The sequence below is a fragment of the Dendronephthya gigantea genome, unplaced genomic scaffold (assembly GCF_004324835.1).
Source record: "Dendronephthya gigantea isolate DGI-Jeju-01 unplaced genomic scaffold, DenGig_1.0 000028F, whole genome shotgun sequence".
NCBI lineage: Eukaryota > Metazoa > Cnidaria > Anthozoa > Malacalcyonacea > Nephtheidae > Dendronephthya > Dendronephthya gigantea.
In genome coordinates, this window is record NW_021163038.1 from 1,526,066 (window position 1) to 1,544,229 (window position 18,164).

The following is an 18,164-nucleotide window of genomic DNA, read 5'->3' on the forward strand; positions in this document are numbered from 1 at the left end:
GCTTTCACAGCTTATTTGTAACGTTATTGAACTCAAATATACATCATTTTGTCTGATATTTCGCACTCATTATAATGTAAACTTTACTAATTTCGACTTATGAGGAATATAAATTGTTGTCGTTATAAACAGGACAATATACTTTCTCTTGCAAAAGAATCTCCCGACAGCAACTTAAGTGCTCCTAAAAAATACGATATTCAATCCGACTGTGGGCTAAAATCGACGCGAACAGACTGTATAACATTTTGCATGAGGTTTCGAGGTTTTAACCTCCTAAAGGGCATTTAAATGGTGCAAGGAGAAAGTTTTGAATGCCACATGTGGGCAAACGAGTTTTGATTACGTTGAGTGAGTGTATAATATCATCTAAGTTCCAAGGCACAATAAACATGTTTGCTTAATGCTTTCAAAAGGTAGAAGCATGTTTTGGGGGTTCCTGGTTTATATTTCACAGTATATTTGTACAAATTTGAGGCCATCTATCCTTGTTATTTCCAATATCACGTCTACTTCGTCAATTAACGCGCATAATAACAGGCCTGTCATTTACACAGAGTGATATTTCAAGTTTGGAGTTCCCTATCCATCTAGGCGCACTCTTAGCGCTATTGAACCGAAATTGTTTTTTACCAAACAACGGTAATTATTTTGACACTTGTTTGCCTCAAATGTATGTGTAATACCGGCGAGATTTATCGTGTATTTATGATAGAATTAGTAAGCTCAAAAAGCCAGCTTATGACAAGCGAAAATTACATTAATATCTGACCATCGTAGTTCGATAAACATCGCATCTCTACATATATTATTGCACATTTTGGCACATATTCGATGTGCCGTATATACAAAACAAATATATACCGTAATATAATTAAAAAAGGTTATTTTGGCTACATTATATTACGGGTAAAATGTGAAATTTAACTTTGATCTTAGAAGAGATGAGTCGTACATAAATTATCTCCCATCGAACTGGCTCAGACATAGTTCTTTCGAATAAAACATTGTACCGTATTTATGACATAAGATGGCTCAAAATTAACTGGGGTTTCACACTTTCTATTACCATGGGTGTACAGTAACCATTGCCCGGTTATGTGGTCTGAAACTTGGCTTCATACACCGCTTGAAACCGTTCATATTGTAAGGAAGTGATTACCAGAACGGAGTAAAATAATAAAATTGTCTGTGTGCCGATTTTACATTGTTTACACCGGGCAAAACGATACGTCTCTTCGCACAAATGACTTGTATCTCAGCATAATATGCAGTCTTTTTGCCTATTATAGATCAATAATCCCTCTAATTATTTTAAAATTTCTCGCCATGAAACAGAGATAAGAGTGAAGAATCAAACGCGAATGTTAGAAGTCAATGAAGCATATTATATACATGTATAGTGTATTAAAACACTGATGGGAAAGCGTGCATTAAAGTAGGTGATATTTAATGGCTTATAAATATATTCTGGTCAGACAATGTGTTGGTATTTACTCTACAGGCACTTGGATCAAATGGTGGATTCTTAAAAGCGGTCGATTTAACGTTTAACATTGTAAACATGTGTGTATAATAACGATTCGAACATAACATAGCGACATATGCATTAGAACATGACATACCAATGTGAAACAAATTGGAGCTACATTCCCTTAAATCCACGGCATTTGAAGATAAACTGCCAGAAGTCATGCTAGACGCATGACGTTGCTTTCCACGAAGCGGGAAAAGGCCAAAAGATACGCCAGAAAAATGTCTTTTTTAATCGAAACTTTTCGAAACGTTTCACACGAACAAGGAAAATGGCAGCGATTCTCCCGACTCCAGTTATTGCAGCAACGGCATGTGATTGGTTGAAATGCGTCACGTGGGCGAATACGGAACTCACCGAGGCATTCCGGTTAGTTCCGGCAAAAGCTTATGATTGAAATTGACATCATGAAATCCACAATTTCAGGATTAATTACAGGCATGTGCTAATTTTCACCGAAATTACATAAATACATAATAAACGTAAATTTAAGCCAAGCATATCGGTCTATAATCTGAAGATAAAATAAAGTATTGATTTATCGAGCAAACGTTGATTTAACAATGAAATGAACAATGAAATTGAATAAAAATGGCATCGAACGAAATGAACCGATCGCTAATGTTACAAATTAGTAAACTGGTTCACGCGAGATTAATGGAGTATACAACGTTACCTCTTTAGTTTTGCAGGAATAGTGGTGACCTATTGGGCAAGTGGTGATCAAATACTTAGTATAAAATAAGCGTATCAAAACAATAAGCAGTGAGACAGCGGGGCGGCTGGGAATAATTTATTTTCAAAACAATGAGAATACAATGAAATGTTTCTCTAGCATAAGATCAGATTGTACCTGGATTATGTACATTTCATGCTCACTTACAGTTGGTAAACACCTGAAATTGCAAACGCGGAATTGAGTTTTCATTCAACAACTTGTATTCTACGTCAGTGCGTAAAACTGATCTATCACTACTATATCAAAAGTCTTTTTTTCAGTGAAAGGCTAAAGATCAGCGATTTGTTTCACCAAGGTTAGCGCAATAAAACGGATATATAGTGATTTTTTCAACTGTTGCAAAAAGCTTGAAAAGCCATTAAAGTGTAGAGCCGCCAACACTACTAATTTAAAACTTCAACAGGTCACTTACTAGTACGGAAAAACTTTCAAGCGATAGAAATGAAACGTTATCCGGTGGATACCGATAGCCGCTATCCTGCATTATTTTCTGGGTCGCTGACTTTTGTTAATGTTTTTACGACCTTCCTGAAATTCCCGGGCAATTTTTTACCAACGAAATAGCATGCAAGAAAAACCTCTTTGTCTATGACAAAAATGATGAAAACTATTTCACGAAGGCTTTAACATCACAACAACCAACCACAGAACCAAACCATCAAATGTATGTAAGCCTTGGTTACTGTACAAAGTAAGATGTCGCTACGCAAGAGAGACAAGACAGTTAATTCCTTGAATCATGCAGGGGCATCTATTCCGCCCCATCCGGTCGTGATTGTTCTCGCGGAAATTGTTGACCATGATTAGCTCAGGTTAACTTGCGACCTGGATTATACGCGAAGGATCTTTATTGATATAATTACCGCATTTAGAGACAATGTTTTTGGTACATACTTTCATTAATTCATATATAATCTACACTACACGTGTCACGTTTGCTTGGAAGAAGATACCGTATGCCCTGTATGCAATGAACGAGCCCATTTTTTGACCCAGGGCCAGTGGCCAAGATTTCATCCACGGCCGCTGTTGCTGACAAGCATATAATTAAGTTATCCCATTTGTGAATGAAATTTTAACACGAATGTAAGTACCCCACGTAAACGATAAAATGGGTGGGCTGAGCTAGATACAGACTACAACAAGGTATTAATTATATTAGGATCTGATCCACAAGAGGATGCCAACGCGGGATCTCGCTGACTTGTTGTGGTCAGTTAACAGTTGATAGTTTGTATAAAACTTAGTCGGAAACAGTAAAACTTTGTTTAGTCATTTAAGGTCGATCAAAAAGCATAATTTCGAGTAAAAGAATCAAAGATTTTCATTCGCTTGTCAGTTAATAGTTTGTAACTTTACCGACTGCAGAGAAGAGTCTTTATTCGCTAAGCTGTTAACCCTATTGGCACCCCCAGGCAATGGTACCTTGCCAAAATAATGAAAAGTGGATCTCTACTTAATGCATTCCTAGCTGGGCGCTTAAATGCATGGTAGAAATGAAAGAGTTGAATTACGCCCTTCTGAGCACACCCCCCCCCCAGCAACAAACACACCCCTGGGACGAAGCAATCTCGTGTTCCGTGTATATATTTCTTCATCAAACTGCCTTCGATAAAGTACTCTTGCCTTTGTCGGGAGAAACATCGTGAAAAATTTTTCTTTTTACATTTTACCTTAAATAGAATAAATTCAATAACAATATAGCATATGATTTAGCAGCGGGACTTCCTTGACCGGACGCAATTGAGATGAAAATCAGACGAAACTTTCGTTTGATTGAATAATTCAGCTTGGTAGAAAATCGCGCTTACTTTCGATCCAAGACTTCGAATTCCGAAGCTTTGACAACTGGTCACATTCCATCCATCCGACGGACATATTTTCGAGAAAAACAATTCCGAATATAGCGCTGCTGCATCTCCACTCGCAACGCCATTTTTGGGAATTGAATCGAGATTGTAGAATTTGAGATGTACTTACAAAAATGCTACTTTTCGGAAGCCTAACCGCGAACCTGAATAAGTGTTCATTATCAGAAAACCTCTGCCCCCATTAGTCTCAAAGTGAAGAAATTTGAGGTAAATGTGCTTCAGCAATTTTTCTGTGAAATTCAGTGAATTCGAGTGAAATAAAACGTTGTCGGCCAAGATAGCATCTCGACTCACGTGCATTAATTGTCATATCAATGAAAACAACAGACATAGCGTCTCTACACATCCTAATCCACATAGTCGGCATTTGAACCTCGTGTCAATGACGCAAACTCCGGTACTTTCTTAGACGAATCACTTATCATAAGCCAAGTAGACTTTAATCTGACAGCTATCGAAAATCGTCCCCTGCGACAAGAAATGGCAAAGAATTAAGAGAACAGCTTTGATTCGCTTGTAGCGTTCGTGGGCGATAAACAACCATAGCAAAAGACCTTTTTCTAGGAATTGTTTACGCAGATCCAAGACGCAATTTATGCAATAAGCCTTAGTTTCTCGCTGAGAATTCCTCATTAATCACGCACGATCCTTGAACGACGCGCTTGAAGTAAGTGATAGAGTGCCCTAATAAAAATACTTTTCTCAACAGCGCGTCTTATCGGAATTTTGGTTATATACAACGGTAACGAGGGTTTGAAAGTGTTCACAAGTCCAAATGATTTATGGGCACATTTTGCCATGGTTACCAAGATAAATAATCACCCTGCAGCTTCGACCCGAAGTGTAAACTAGGTTAGAGTAATCGGCCATGCAACGAACAAAAATGTCTTTTGATTGATAAACTATTTTTTAAGCACAGTTCGTTTTTCTAATTAACTCTGATCAAAGTTATTAATTGGATTAAATTTCGGCTGGCAATTTTAGCCAAAGGGAAGTAATATAATATAGTAATTATAATTATGGGCCGCGGTAATTTTAGAGGAAAATTTCTCGACCTTTCCATAGACTAGTGTTCGACTTTCGTATTTTTTTCTCTTTGACACACGTCATTTTTGATACTCTGAGGCAAGGTTGTGGTAACTATAAATTATGACCTATACTAGTATAGCTCAGTGGAGCTGTAGTGATACTTTTTACGTCATATGACGAAGCGTTCACATCGAGACGTCCAGATATTTTCTTGTAATGATACACCTACTTACCAGTTACCATGGCGACAGACTAAAGTTTAACGGTGATTTTAGCCCCCCGGCGAGATAAGCCAAAAGCTTATTCCAAACCTTATAACTTTTTGTTTCCGGGGGATTGCTTGTTTATACATCTACTTACAATCTTGCTATGGCTACAGATCGGATAGATTAGGCCTGTGCGTGGTCAACATTGCTGTTAAGCTTAAAGACTGCCTCAGCAATAAACTTTTTGACTTAGATAGTTAATGCCTGAATAATGGCGAGCTATTATACACTTAAACCTAATGCCTTGCTTCCAAGGGAAATAGTCACGGAGTTTTGTTTTCCCAATAGTCTGAGACTCGAGGGAAAACAAAACTCACTATTTTCCGAGGTAGTGCACTTTAAGTGCTTTGTTATATAGGAACAAAAACATACATGTTACACAAGAATTTTATTTTAAAAAAACCACTTTACTTTGTTATGACAAGAAGCTGGCAACAATTTTTCACTTGTTTCCCTGGCGGGAAACATTGCATTTATTCACTAAACCCCACTTAGGCCTATTTCCAAGTTTTCAGCTATCTTGGAAAATAGCGACTTTTCAGAATCGGTCTAATCCATGACTGTTTGGGGCACAGAGAACTGATACAGTAATACTTTGTATTTACTTTGATTCAAAGCAAGGATTAAGAGTTGTGTGTTCTCTCTGGCGCTCAAGATGCTACAAAGTGTGTTCTGGGAGAATTGAACCCAGTGACTGAAGTTAAACTATTTCTTTGGAGAGAATTTAAATTGCTTTCAACACTACTTTTGTTGTAGGCGTTTTTCGAAAGTTCCGAAATAAAAAAATCCTTTTATGTACAAAAAACTATGTGGGTTTAATACTCCGAAAATGGATATGCTCGCTAATTCTACTATTCTAGATTACCTTTAGCCTGCGGTGCAGACGATTACCTTTGACCCTGCAAAAAAGCGGGAGAAAAACGTTGCGGGTGCGCGGGCATTCGAGCTTTGGCTTCTTGTGATGCACCACCCTGGCAACCTGGCTGCACCCTGGCTGCAGGCAAACTCTGATCGAGCAAATCTCCCCAACCCACTGGGGGTAAGCCAAATTTGTCATTGTTTACAGTTTCCTAGCAAATAACTCGGAGACTTGTTAAAGTTTTGAAAATTTGTAAAATACTTTTTAAGACAAAATCGCAATGTTTCTTGTTCAAAATCCTCCATCTGCTCCTTCTACACCGCGGGAACAGTTCGTAAGCGATGTTGGACATTCACATCGTTTCAAAGTGAACATCGAAGGCGGTTTAAAATTGTTAAATCGTTTGTAAGTTGACATATCTTTTTGCTATTATTTGCATACTGCATACATGCACAGCCACAAGATAAAGACACTTTAAAAGTGCTTGCGGTTGTCTGATCGTTGTGTTTGTCTTTCTAATAGAGAGACCGATTCGGAAATAATGTGCTGCCGTTTCAATCCTGAAGGAAACCTACTTGCTGTTGGTCTGGTCAACGGGGTTACAAAAGTATGCGGCATGTATTTATATTTCATAATTTTATGCGTTTGGTTTTATTCCTGTTGATCGCTTATTGTACAATTACTTGCAGTGCTCTTCTACGAAGTAAGAAAGCAAGTAAAAATGCATTTGTTGGCACATTTTCCGTGAATAAGTTAGCGTACAAGCGGTATACAACTGACAATTGAAATTGTTTGACAATTAATCTCTAGAGATTAATTACATAAATACCATATAGAGTAGGCTCCATGCATAAGATATAGGCTACTTTTTGTTAATATCCCAGCTATATAATATATGAGCGATATTTTCAGATCTACACAGTTGAGCCGCTATCATGTGTATATGTGTTACCAGCAGAAGATACCGGCGGACAACCTTTGCCCGTCACATGTCTCAGATGGAGGCCAAATATTGGGAACCAAGATTTCAAGAATATCTTGTTGGCAACATGTAAAATATTTAATACACTTTAATATTTTGAACGCATATCAACTTTGACATAAGGGTTTAATCAGGGTCAGTACGTAAAACATTGCATCTGAATGTATTCTCCCAGTATTAAGTTAACTGTCTTTTCAACAACTAGCCCTGATTGAAAAACTATCTGGCATTATACAGAGTAAAACATAAAAGTTGGGCAAATCTAGGCCAGATACATTGCTAGCAAAAGTGATGTTAAACTGGTGTGTTTTGCTCTGCTAGATGCAAGTGGTTCTGTAAAGACTTGGCATGTTCCTACAATGGATTGCATTAGTTCAATCCAGGAAGGTGGTAGGCAGGTTTTGGCTTGTGCATTTAATGCATCTGCATCACAATACATCACGGCTGGATCTGATACAACCATAAATCTTTATGATGCTACCACAAGACAGAAATTGTTCAGTTTGGAACCAAGGTAAGGTGCATGGTAGTGACAGATGAGGAATGGTAGATGATGATGGTTGATAGATGATGGATTGTACATGATGATGGTTGATAAATTGTACATGATGATGATGGTTGATAGTTGATGATGGTTGATGAATGGTGATAATGATGGATGGTAGATGTTTATGGGTGATGTTGGATGATGATGGTGGATAATGATGATCAATGGTTGCGGATGATGGTGAATAATGATGCTAATAATGGTGGGTGATTGTGGGTCATCATAAGGATCATGCTAATAGTGGTTGATGATGATAGGTGTGAAAATCTGGAGAATGATAAATAATGATAGTAATAGTTACTAAGTCAGTACCTTGATATAAATTTTAGCACATCATTTCTTGTGATGGATGGTCATATGATGAGAATATTCTCAGTTATGTATTTCCCGAATGATGATCACGTCTTTCTATCCGGTGGCTGGGACGACACACTACAGGTCTTGCGTTGTTTCTTTTGTGAGTGCATGTGTTCAACGAATTTTTTTACTACTTATAAACCAGACTCGGGAAAAGAGGCCCATAGCTTTGACTGCCATCAAAATGACTTCTCAAATCTCAACAACCCTCGTGGAAGAAAATCGTAGCATCGAACGAAAGGCCATCATTTTTTTTGTGGCCATCTCAAGCCTCGACAAAAATTCGCCCTTGGTATAAGCAAGATTCTGTGAATCAATGATTCATAATAGACGAATACAGGCTCGTGGCAATCGTTTTGAAACGCTTTATGCTGACAAAATAGGCCGAGACTGGCGAGACATCCCTTTCTTTCGTTGAGACTTTCGTCTGAATTATTTGTAATGTTAGTTTTCTTTTCACACTTAAATTCTGTGCAGTGGTGGGACAGTCGGGCCGACTCGAAACACTCCGTAAGGTATGTATACAATGTTTTATCATGGGCCGGTTGTATCAAGCCCGTTTAGCTTAAACGGCGGATAAGTCCAAAATAGAAAGCAAGTCTGCCGTTTCATTCAACAAGCGAACTAAATGTTTTTGACCTTAATACAAAGATACTGTTTACAACTACATATTCAGTGCATAATATTCAACTTGACTCATTCAAGTGAGACGTAAGAGTGTTATTTAAATTTGACTTATCCACCGTTTAAGCTAAACGGGCCTGATACAACTGGTCCAAGTACTACAAATAACCATAATTGCTGTGACCGCCCCGCCGAAAAGAAATTTGCTTTTCTGTACGTTTAATAAAAGACATGCATGCAAGCACATTCAAAAACTCGCCTAAGTCTGATGTTATTTCATACCTAGGAGGATTTTCGGTCCTCATATCTGTGGGGACGCTCTGGATATCATGCCATCGAATGGTAACATTTTAACTGGCTCATGGCGCAAGGACAACAGCGTTCAGATCTGGGACTTTAACAGCGGTGAACTGATAAGAGATGTCCCGGATGATTTCAATAAGTCTATGGTAGGTTTTGGTGACGGGTGCATGGTAGGTTTACGATGGTGTCAATTTGATTACATGGTGAAAATGAGTATGGTAATAGGGGATCATGGTGGTTATGATGCGATGATCGTGGATTGATTTTCTATTTGGATCAGTGAGTAATATACTAGATAAAAGGATACATTTCTCTACCATCTATTTCACAGACATATTGCACCCAGTGGTTGCCCGATGGTCAGATCATCGCTGGCGGAAGCGACCAGAACATGTTAAGAATGTTAGAACAAAGTGCAACCAGCACCGTGGTAAGCTGAAATCAGTGAACTCCCGGTTGAAAAATCACCACCCGGTATACCGCAGCGCTATCCAGTTTCCATATATCCGGCCCCAGGTTGTTTCGACACTAATCGCTTTTTCTCACCCCTAGACGATTGGTCGCATGGTGGATCTACCTCGCGCGGTCTACACTGTCGATAACGACCGCTCTGGACCGAACCCCAGGATCGCGGTCGGCTCTTCAAACAATATTTATATCGTACAGCGCTCGTAATCTTCAAAGACGAAACGACTTTGTTTTAATCTGTGGGTGACATTTTTCTGGCTTGCTGTGAAAGTATAGCTTAGTCATGGGGAATTTTTATCCCCACGGCAGTTATAACCTATATCCCGGGATAAATTACCCTCACCGGCTATAATCTATATTAAGATCTGTTCACACGATCCAATTTTGTTGGATCCAATTCACTTCTGATGGATGTTTTATAGTTTGTTGTTTTGTAACGTATATGAGCAGTAAATCCACTGAAGCCAATGCAGTACTGCTTTATCAATAACTGACTATATTTCATACGTCAGAAGTCAATTGGATTCAACAAAATTGGATCGTGTGAACAAAACTTTACTGTTTGCAAAAAGATAGTGACAGGTCGATGTCAAAATTTGGTATTTTTAAACAGAAAAATGTATCTTACCGATACGAAAGTTCGTGAAAAAGTAGCCATCAACTGGTTATCCAAGACGGACATGCCGCCATGTTTTCTATCATAGCGAATTATAACATAACAAACACTGACCACAGTTCTCGTTTTTTAACCCACAAATCCAGAGGTTCCAACCCATTTAATATTTATAAGAATTAAGTATTTACTAGCTAAATATAATATTTGTATGAAACAGCATGTAGTATTGGTAATTTAAAGGGTTAAATGTAATTTAAAAACTTATTATATAAAGAAAGGATTGTATTGATGAAATGTTTCATATGCATTGCTCTGGTACTCTGTATTATATTGTAAGATGACTAACAAGCATTGTTCTTAATTATAATAACTTGTAGGTACACCACGTAAGTATTAAATACTGCAAAGCTTTCGGTCCGTTAACCCGGACCTTCATCAGTGCAATTACTTGAATACACGTTTGCGCGTCACTTAAATATCATGTTAGTCGTGATTAGTTTGCTCGCGCTATTAATTAAACGGTTTCATTTAATTAAGTTCTAACTAATGCGCGCGCCCTAGACAAGTATTTGACTAAGAGACACCGAAAAGAGCACGCCACGTACTATTAAGTGGCTTTCCCTCTTGGACGATAGTTTGATGTTTATAAATCAAACTATCTTGGACGATAGTTTGATGTTTTGAAAGCTTTGCAGTATTTAATACTTACGTGGTGTACCTACAAGTTATTATAATTACTAAAGTCGCCATGCAATCATACAAGAAAATTATTAAGCATTGTTCTGTTGAAATTTTATAATATCATTTTATAAATCGAATATTGTCAATGTTTTGTTGTTAAAAGAAAACGCATTTTTATTGCATTCCGAGTATACTGCAGGCTCACCCCAGGCTGGCTGCAGTGAGACACGGCTCATTTTCCCTACCTACCTATAGGCAGTGATCTCTCAAGTTAAACTGGAATGATAACTGATAATAAATGGATATTTGCCTAGAGTTAAAAACGGCAAATCATAGCTATTAAAATATTTGAATATTTCTTTTTTAGTTAAAGTCTTGAGATTTCTACAAAATTAGACTTGCTTACGTCAGTTTCATCTTCAGCCAATCAAAATCTGGCTTCAAGACGGAGGAAATTACTACGTCTTATAGCCAGATAATATTAGGACTGGACAAGAGATCGAAAATCGTTAGCAGTTAAAATGGTCTGGGTTAATTGTGGATTATTTTTCAACAGTTAAAATTTAGAAAACTAGACCACTTATCACTTCGTTTATTACTAGTTCCCAGTCCCAGCTCTACCCATTTTTCCGCATTCATGTTACCTCTATCATTCGTTGGAAAACATTGCATAATTTGTATTGTCATTCGAGTCTTGAAACTTGTTCTAAAATTTGTAAGCACTTAATTAATTAACAATGAACAAATTCATCACCCCCCCCCCCCATAGAGTAAAGTTATTTTAATCTCTCCCTGATTGACAACAACAAATTTACTTTTTCATCAACGGCATATAGAGTTGATACAGGGTGGAAAATTTGCGTGATTTTAATGGTTAAATATTTGGATACTCATGTATAAATATTCTTTTCGTTCTGAGCTCCATGTTATTCAACTGCATTTTTCATGACGCAAAACACTTCATTCAGACAACATTACTGGAAATGAAATACTATGCGTCTATCGGAATGTGATGAAAAATATTCAGTCTCCAGCTGGTTATTTACCTCAGTTTGCTGATTTTCTCCCTTCTCCGGATCAACGTAGAGATATTTATTGTCTCTGTAGAGCTGTCTCCTCTTCAGGAAATAAAGAACGCAAATATCACAGAGCACGGTTGCCTTCAAATAATAAGATGATAATTGAAGTGATACACTAGTTAGGCTAATACTGATTGATATTATTAGCAACAGTTAGACTAGCATTGTGGAAGGTTAAAAAGGAAAAAAAACAATTAATTGTCTATGAACCTACCAATGCAAGCAATCCTAAACCAGCACCAAAATTTCGTAGCAGAGGCACGATGTCAAATTTTCCAGCCTTTGGCAAAAAGGATATTAACTATAAAGGATATAAACTGACACCACACCACACGACACTACACCACATCACACCACACCACACCACACCACACCACACCACACCACACCACACCACACCACACCACACCACACCACACCACACCACACCACACACCCCACCACACGACACCACACCACACGACACCACACGACACCACACCACACCACACCACACCACACCACACCACACCACACCACACCACACCACACCACACCACACCACACCACACCACACCACACCACACCACACCACACGACACCACACCACACACACGACACCACACCACACCACACCACACCACACCACACCACACCACACCACACCACCATCACATCACACCACACCACACCACACCACCCCACACCACACCACACCACACCACACCACACCACACCACACCACACCACACCACACCACACCACACCACACCACACCACACCATACTACAGTAAACCACACCACACTAACCATACCATACAGAAAACCGCGACTTAATTTACCTGAGCATCAACCAGGATAACAAACCGTATTCCGTACGCTTTGATCAGAGTTCTTCGTTCATGAGTTATGTCGCTTATGTCATATTGTGCAATTCTAGAAAGTAAAACGAAACAATTAAAGCATACCGTTAAAGCTTAAACCCATGCGCTTTTTACAGTCGGTTCCTACCTTATGTTGTACCCCGGAGATTTCTTTGACGTTGGGTCGTCTATTCTGAAAAAAATACGAAAATATTTCACAAAAAGCATCCTCGTGACGACTATCTTGATTCGGAGTAATTCATCACGTGTAAAATGTGAATTTTTTCTACGTCTTCTCCTACCTCACAAAAGAATACTTTGGAACACACTCACTCTTGTCAAAATCCAAATTACAATCCCAAGATATTTTTATCGCGATAACACCACCCTAGGGAGTAGAATATAGCTAAAACACGTGATTACAGGACCCTCAAGGACTACGTACAAACAGTATACACTAACAAGGAATTTCGTTTTGAACTAATCAGCATATTTGTTTACATTTTTAAGCTAAGCCAATCAGAATGCCTACATTTTTAAAACTTCATGTAAAATGGTAAGAAATGCACATTTCCACCGAAAGTGATTCAGATTTCTGCAGTCTGATTGGATTACACAAAATGTAAACAAATTTGCTGATTGGTCTACAATGAAATTTCTTCTTGCTGTGCACATTCGTTTCCAACTCCTCTCGTCCAATTACCTTGAGAGCCGTATCATTGAAAGTCGTGCCAGGAATTTCAGCAAAAATTGTTCTTAGTGAAAATATTGGACAGAGCGGGTGTTCGTCACGGCTGTACAGACAACCTTTCAAGTAATCTGGGTCACCGTGTTCCTCATTGATATTTCGCCTGCAAAAGGCAATAATTTGGAAGACATTTTTGTTTACATAGCTCGTGTATTTTAACACTTGAAACTTTAAGAGCTTCAACAAGAGACGGTTGAGATGACAAGGTGATGTTCGTTCTATCCTGAGCAACAGAACAAGTAGCTCTTACACTGATTCGCCGAACTTCGGGAAACGAACTGTGTTCTTGATGAAGATTGTGAAGTCCACGGCTTCGTCAAAAATAACGGATTTACTGAGAGAAATAACGAACACAATATAATTGTTACAGTGGATAAAAAAGAAAAAACCGATGTAAATCATTGAAAGATTCATCTATTTAACTAGTTCAGTGATTTCAACAAAAGAGAGATATTCTGTTATGTCAGTTAACCAGTTTTATAGGTACACGGGAAGAAATTAATCAGGTTGTCGCATCAGGAGTGAACAATGTTGTGCTCAACCTCGTACCAAGGGCCTTTTACCTACGCTCCACGGCCCACGCTGCGTGTTGTGTTGTTACACAGTGCACCCCATTAACAGTGAACTGTTGACGATGGTTGTTGAACCTTGCTAAACCGTCAATGTTGTTACAACTTTTTTGTCAACAAACTGCAACAGTATTTATGGTTCACGAACTATTCTTAACAATACCATTCACAGGGTGCAGCACGTGTAACTCAGCAGGATGTAAACGGGTCAGTGGTATACCCTGATGTACAGGCAAACTAGCCCGGATATTTCCTCTTCCCCTAGGAACGAGGTTGCCAGTCTATTTACCTCGCCCAACCGCCAGCATCGCTGGCTTTAAACACTCAACTTTTATGTGCATGAACATCAGATATTGGAACAAGATATTTGAACATCATATATTGGAACACGTCGAATGAACTTACGTCGAAATTAACGAATTGAACTTACGTCGTAAGGCGTTTCCCAAAATTTGTTCCTTGCATTGGCAGTTCATTATTCTCAACTGGACACCACGCTTGTATTTCACACACTGAGTAGTTAGCTGACGCAGGGCGGTCTGGCTTCACACATTTTCCCGTCATTACACCTGTTAAAAAAGTACGTAATATCACCTATTTGAGAGAGGTGTCCGTATTAGAGAGATGTTTGTGTTGGAAAAGTGTTCGTATAATAGGGAGGTGTCTGTATTAGAGAGGTGTTCGTATTAGAGAGGTGTCTGTCTAATAAAGTTAGCATTAGAGAGGTGTTTGTATTAAGGAGTCAAAATTGTTTTAGAAAGTGTCCATATTAGCCGAATTCATATTAGAGACGGGAAACTCATCAAAGACGGAAAACTCGTCTGATGTGAATCCGGTCACAGAGGGGTTTCTCGTCCAAACTTTCCCGTCCAACTTTCCTGTCTAAAACAGTTCCTTCATTATTAGGTTTATCATAGAGAACTAAGAGAAGTATCTCTTTATTCGAGGGGTAACCTTATATGGTGGGGAAGGAATAGAGAAAATCAATAGTCTGTATTACTACGTACCATGGCCATTTTTTGGAACCTTGCCAACATCGCATTCAGAGTCATTTTTACACCTTGCTGCGATGACGCCAAATTCGGGACATTTTCCTTGCACTTGTACAGGTGTTAGTATCATGTTTGTCATTACAAAGACCGCATCGTATTCCTGTAATGTTCGTGTATATAATAATTGATCTAGATCAGGAGCACTGGAAGTATTCAGAGAAAAACGGATCGCAGCAGCGCAAACCTACCTCAGCCGGGTGGATGTAATCAGCTGAATCCCAGGTCCTCGGTCCTTGATCCAAAGTGCGATACACTGTTTTCCCTTGGACCGTGACAGGGTAATCTATGGAAAGATTTGTCTGAGCAATTCCCTTCACTTTTGTCGTAACCGAACTAAGACCATCGTCAAACTTCTGGTAGCCTTTCGAATATATTATCGCGTATCTGTAACGATACCACAACTGGATATTAGATGTAGATAAGTTCCAATATAACCAGGGAGCAGCGTGGCAGCGTCTTCAAACAACTTAGCATCAACTGTGGTATAACAACTGCCTAAAATAGACAAAATACTTCTCGACGTTTCGACCTGAGGACCTTCGTCAGGAGAGTTAGTAAGCTAACGAAGGCCCTCAGGTCGACACGTCGAGAAGTGTTTTGTCTATTTTAGGCAGATACATGTGCAATAGGCAGTGACAATAGGCTAGCTTCTGTAGACTCTAAAACGGGCCTCATACTTCGGAGCTTGCCTGGCTTGGATCTTCGGCTAATTTTGATGTCGTGACCCTACAAATCCGGTTTACGGGCTGTTAATCCCGTGATCCTGCGCTTAGCCAAGATTTCACGAAGCGTGAGATAACATTGAAGTGTTGAAAAGAGCATATAACACGATCGTGCTAATCGTGTAGTCATCCTAGCAATAACATGAGTTTGGGTTTTGGTCGAGGGTCGAGAGTCGAGGGTAGTAAGTCGAGGGTCGAGAGTGAGGTCGAGGGTGAAGTCGAGGGTAAGTAAAGTCGAGGGTCGATTTTTATCGCATTTTACAATCGGCAATGTCGAGGGTGAAGTCGAGGGTCAATTGTAGAAATTCACAATTTGCCTATACTAATATTATATTGTTAATAATATTAATATTATATTATTAATATTATTATTGTTAATATTTTCTTCTATGCAATATGCGATACAGCGTAATCTATACAAATTACATGTTACAAGTATACATACAGATTACAGTTGCAATTTATGAATCTTTGGGCATTATATTTCACAAGTCAGACTTCCAAAACGGGTTAAACTTATTAATTAATTCTCTTGCATGAACATCTTGCCATCTTGCGGTCTCACTTTTTTGTTTTTTGATTCCTGTGTCTTAATAATATCCGAGTTGTCACCTCGAATTGCCGACATAGTGGTGAGACAATGTGCCTGTGGTGTCTGTTTTCACTTTACTGAACTCTTGGCTTGGTAAATACAGCTTTCTATCCGCTAGCGAATCTTTCTACTCGAAAAAACGTGTCGTTATATTAATTTGCTTGTGGCTGAAATTTTGTACTAAAAGTCACATTATATATGCTATGATGAAATTGGCGATGATTCTGCGAATCAGGAATTCAGGCCGCCAGCATTTGAATGGCAAATTCAAGTCATGCACAGGCAGAGGCATCGTCAATTTATTCCCAGGATATACACGTCCCCTTGGGAGGGCAAATTTTGATACAAAAGCCTCAATATATGTTTACCTAATGCTAGCGAATGCAAGACATTAGACATACCCGATAATATAGCCAAGTATCAACAGCTGTATGAATCGATTCATAACACCGACGAGACTGCTTCGTATGTTTACAAGCTTGCTTGTATTGTATACAAAGACTGCGGACGCTACAGCGTCGCCAATTTTCGAGAATTTCCCCATCTTTTGGTCTTGTCAGTCCGATCGAACTTTGATGGCGAGTGTCGACGCTCAAAGCTTGTCTTATTGCATACACGAAAGTACTCGACTCACGATGAATATATTTGCATGCAAACACATGTAGTTATGCGGTTACAATTATGCATGAACGGAAGTGTCATATATCGGCTGTAATTATAAGCGTGAAATAAAATTTTCATTCTACTGCGAAGAAATTCATACGGTTTTAAGACGGCCTAGCTTCTCTCCTAAATATTTTGTTGCATTTTTGTGCGCTAGACCTTTCCCTATTAAAGCAGGTTTTCCATTACTGATATATTTTGCTGGAAGAGAATTATTCTTTAGTGTTTCAGCATTTCGGTCCAGAGCTGATGAGTGCAGTTATAAAAGCAAAAACTACCGCGCTACGGCGCTAGTGCAATGCAAACCCGGTTTTCTAAAGATCAAGTGCAGGTAGTACGAACTGCCCAAACTAGACCTCCTATAAATGGGTATATTTAACAATTATACCTCGAGATGAAGTCGTTCATACTTCTCACTGTATTACTGGCTGTTTTCACTGTTCTCCGAACATGACTTTACATGGCCAATATACCGGGAGTATAATTAAGGCCGTTTCCACTTCAAGAGTATCGTAGCGAAACGTATAATATAATAGCTGAATTCATATTAGAGAGGGAAAAATTCATCAACGGGAAATTTGATGGTAAAACCCCGTCTAAATACGAATAGGAATGGATAAATTCATACGTGTGATGGGTCGGGTAATGCTAAAAAGTGTATCGTAATTAATATTACGATAATCATTTTGTTTCAATAGCTTTGTTCCGTCCTTGACCGTGTTGATATTCCGGAAACTCGTCTCATTCATCCGTCTAAATGCGAATTTAAGATGAGTTTCTCATCCAGACGGGGTTCCCGTTCAACTTACCCGTCTGTTTAGACGGGAAAGTTAGACGGGTAAATTCGGACGAGAAACCCGTCTGTGACCGGATTCTTATTAGCCGAGTTTCCCGTCTTCGATGAGTTTTCCGTCTCTAATATGAATTCAGCTTTTGTTTTAAAGTCATTAGTTCTGGTCGAACACTTCGGAAACAAAGAAATACGCTACGTTACGCTACAGATACGATTGAAGTGGAAAA

General features: G+C 38.9%; 2 protein-coding genes across 2 annotated transcripts; one reads left to right on the top strand and one right to left on the bottom strand.

Moving 5' to 3' along the window:
• The first annotated feature begins 6,518 nt into the window (after window positions 1–6,518).
• On the top strand, window positions 6,519–10,020 carry LOC114523685 (vegetative incompatibility protein HET-E-1-like). Its single transcript, XM_028544686.1, has 9 exons — window positions 6,519–6,703; window positions 6,821–6,905; window positions 7,211–7,349; window positions 7,602–7,794; window positions 8,157–8,265; window positions 8,662–8,699; window positions 9,095–9,257; window positions 9,443–9,541; window positions 9,664–10,020. Exons 1-9 carry the CDS (start codon window positions 6,579–6,581, stop codon window positions 9,784–9,786), a joined length of 1,074 nt encoding a protein of 357 aa, XP_028400487.1. The 5' UTR covers window positions 6,519–6,578; the 3' UTR covers window positions 9,787–10,020.
• Window positions 10,021–10,973: 953 nt separating this feature from the next.
• LOC114523648 (P2X purinoceptor 4-like) lies at window positions 10,974–17,199 on the bottom strand. Its single transcript, XM_028544634.1, has 12 exons — window positions 16,883–17,199; window positions 15,356–15,551; window positions 15,123–15,267; window positions 14,546–14,684; window positions 13,797–13,880; window positions 13,502–13,649; window positions 13,101–13,186; window positions 12,947–12,991; window positions 12,778–12,871; window positions 12,170–12,235; window positions 11,923–12,036; window positions 10,974–11,582 (listed from the first exon to the last, which is right to left on the bottom strand). The coding sequence occupies exons 1-12, from the start codon at window positions 17,023–17,025 to the stop codon at window positions 11,526–11,528; spliced, it is 1,317 nt and encodes a 438-aa protein (XP_028400435.1). The 5' UTR covers window positions 17,026–17,199; the 3' UTR covers window positions 10,974–11,525.
• Window positions 17,200–18,164: the final 965 nt, after the last annotated feature.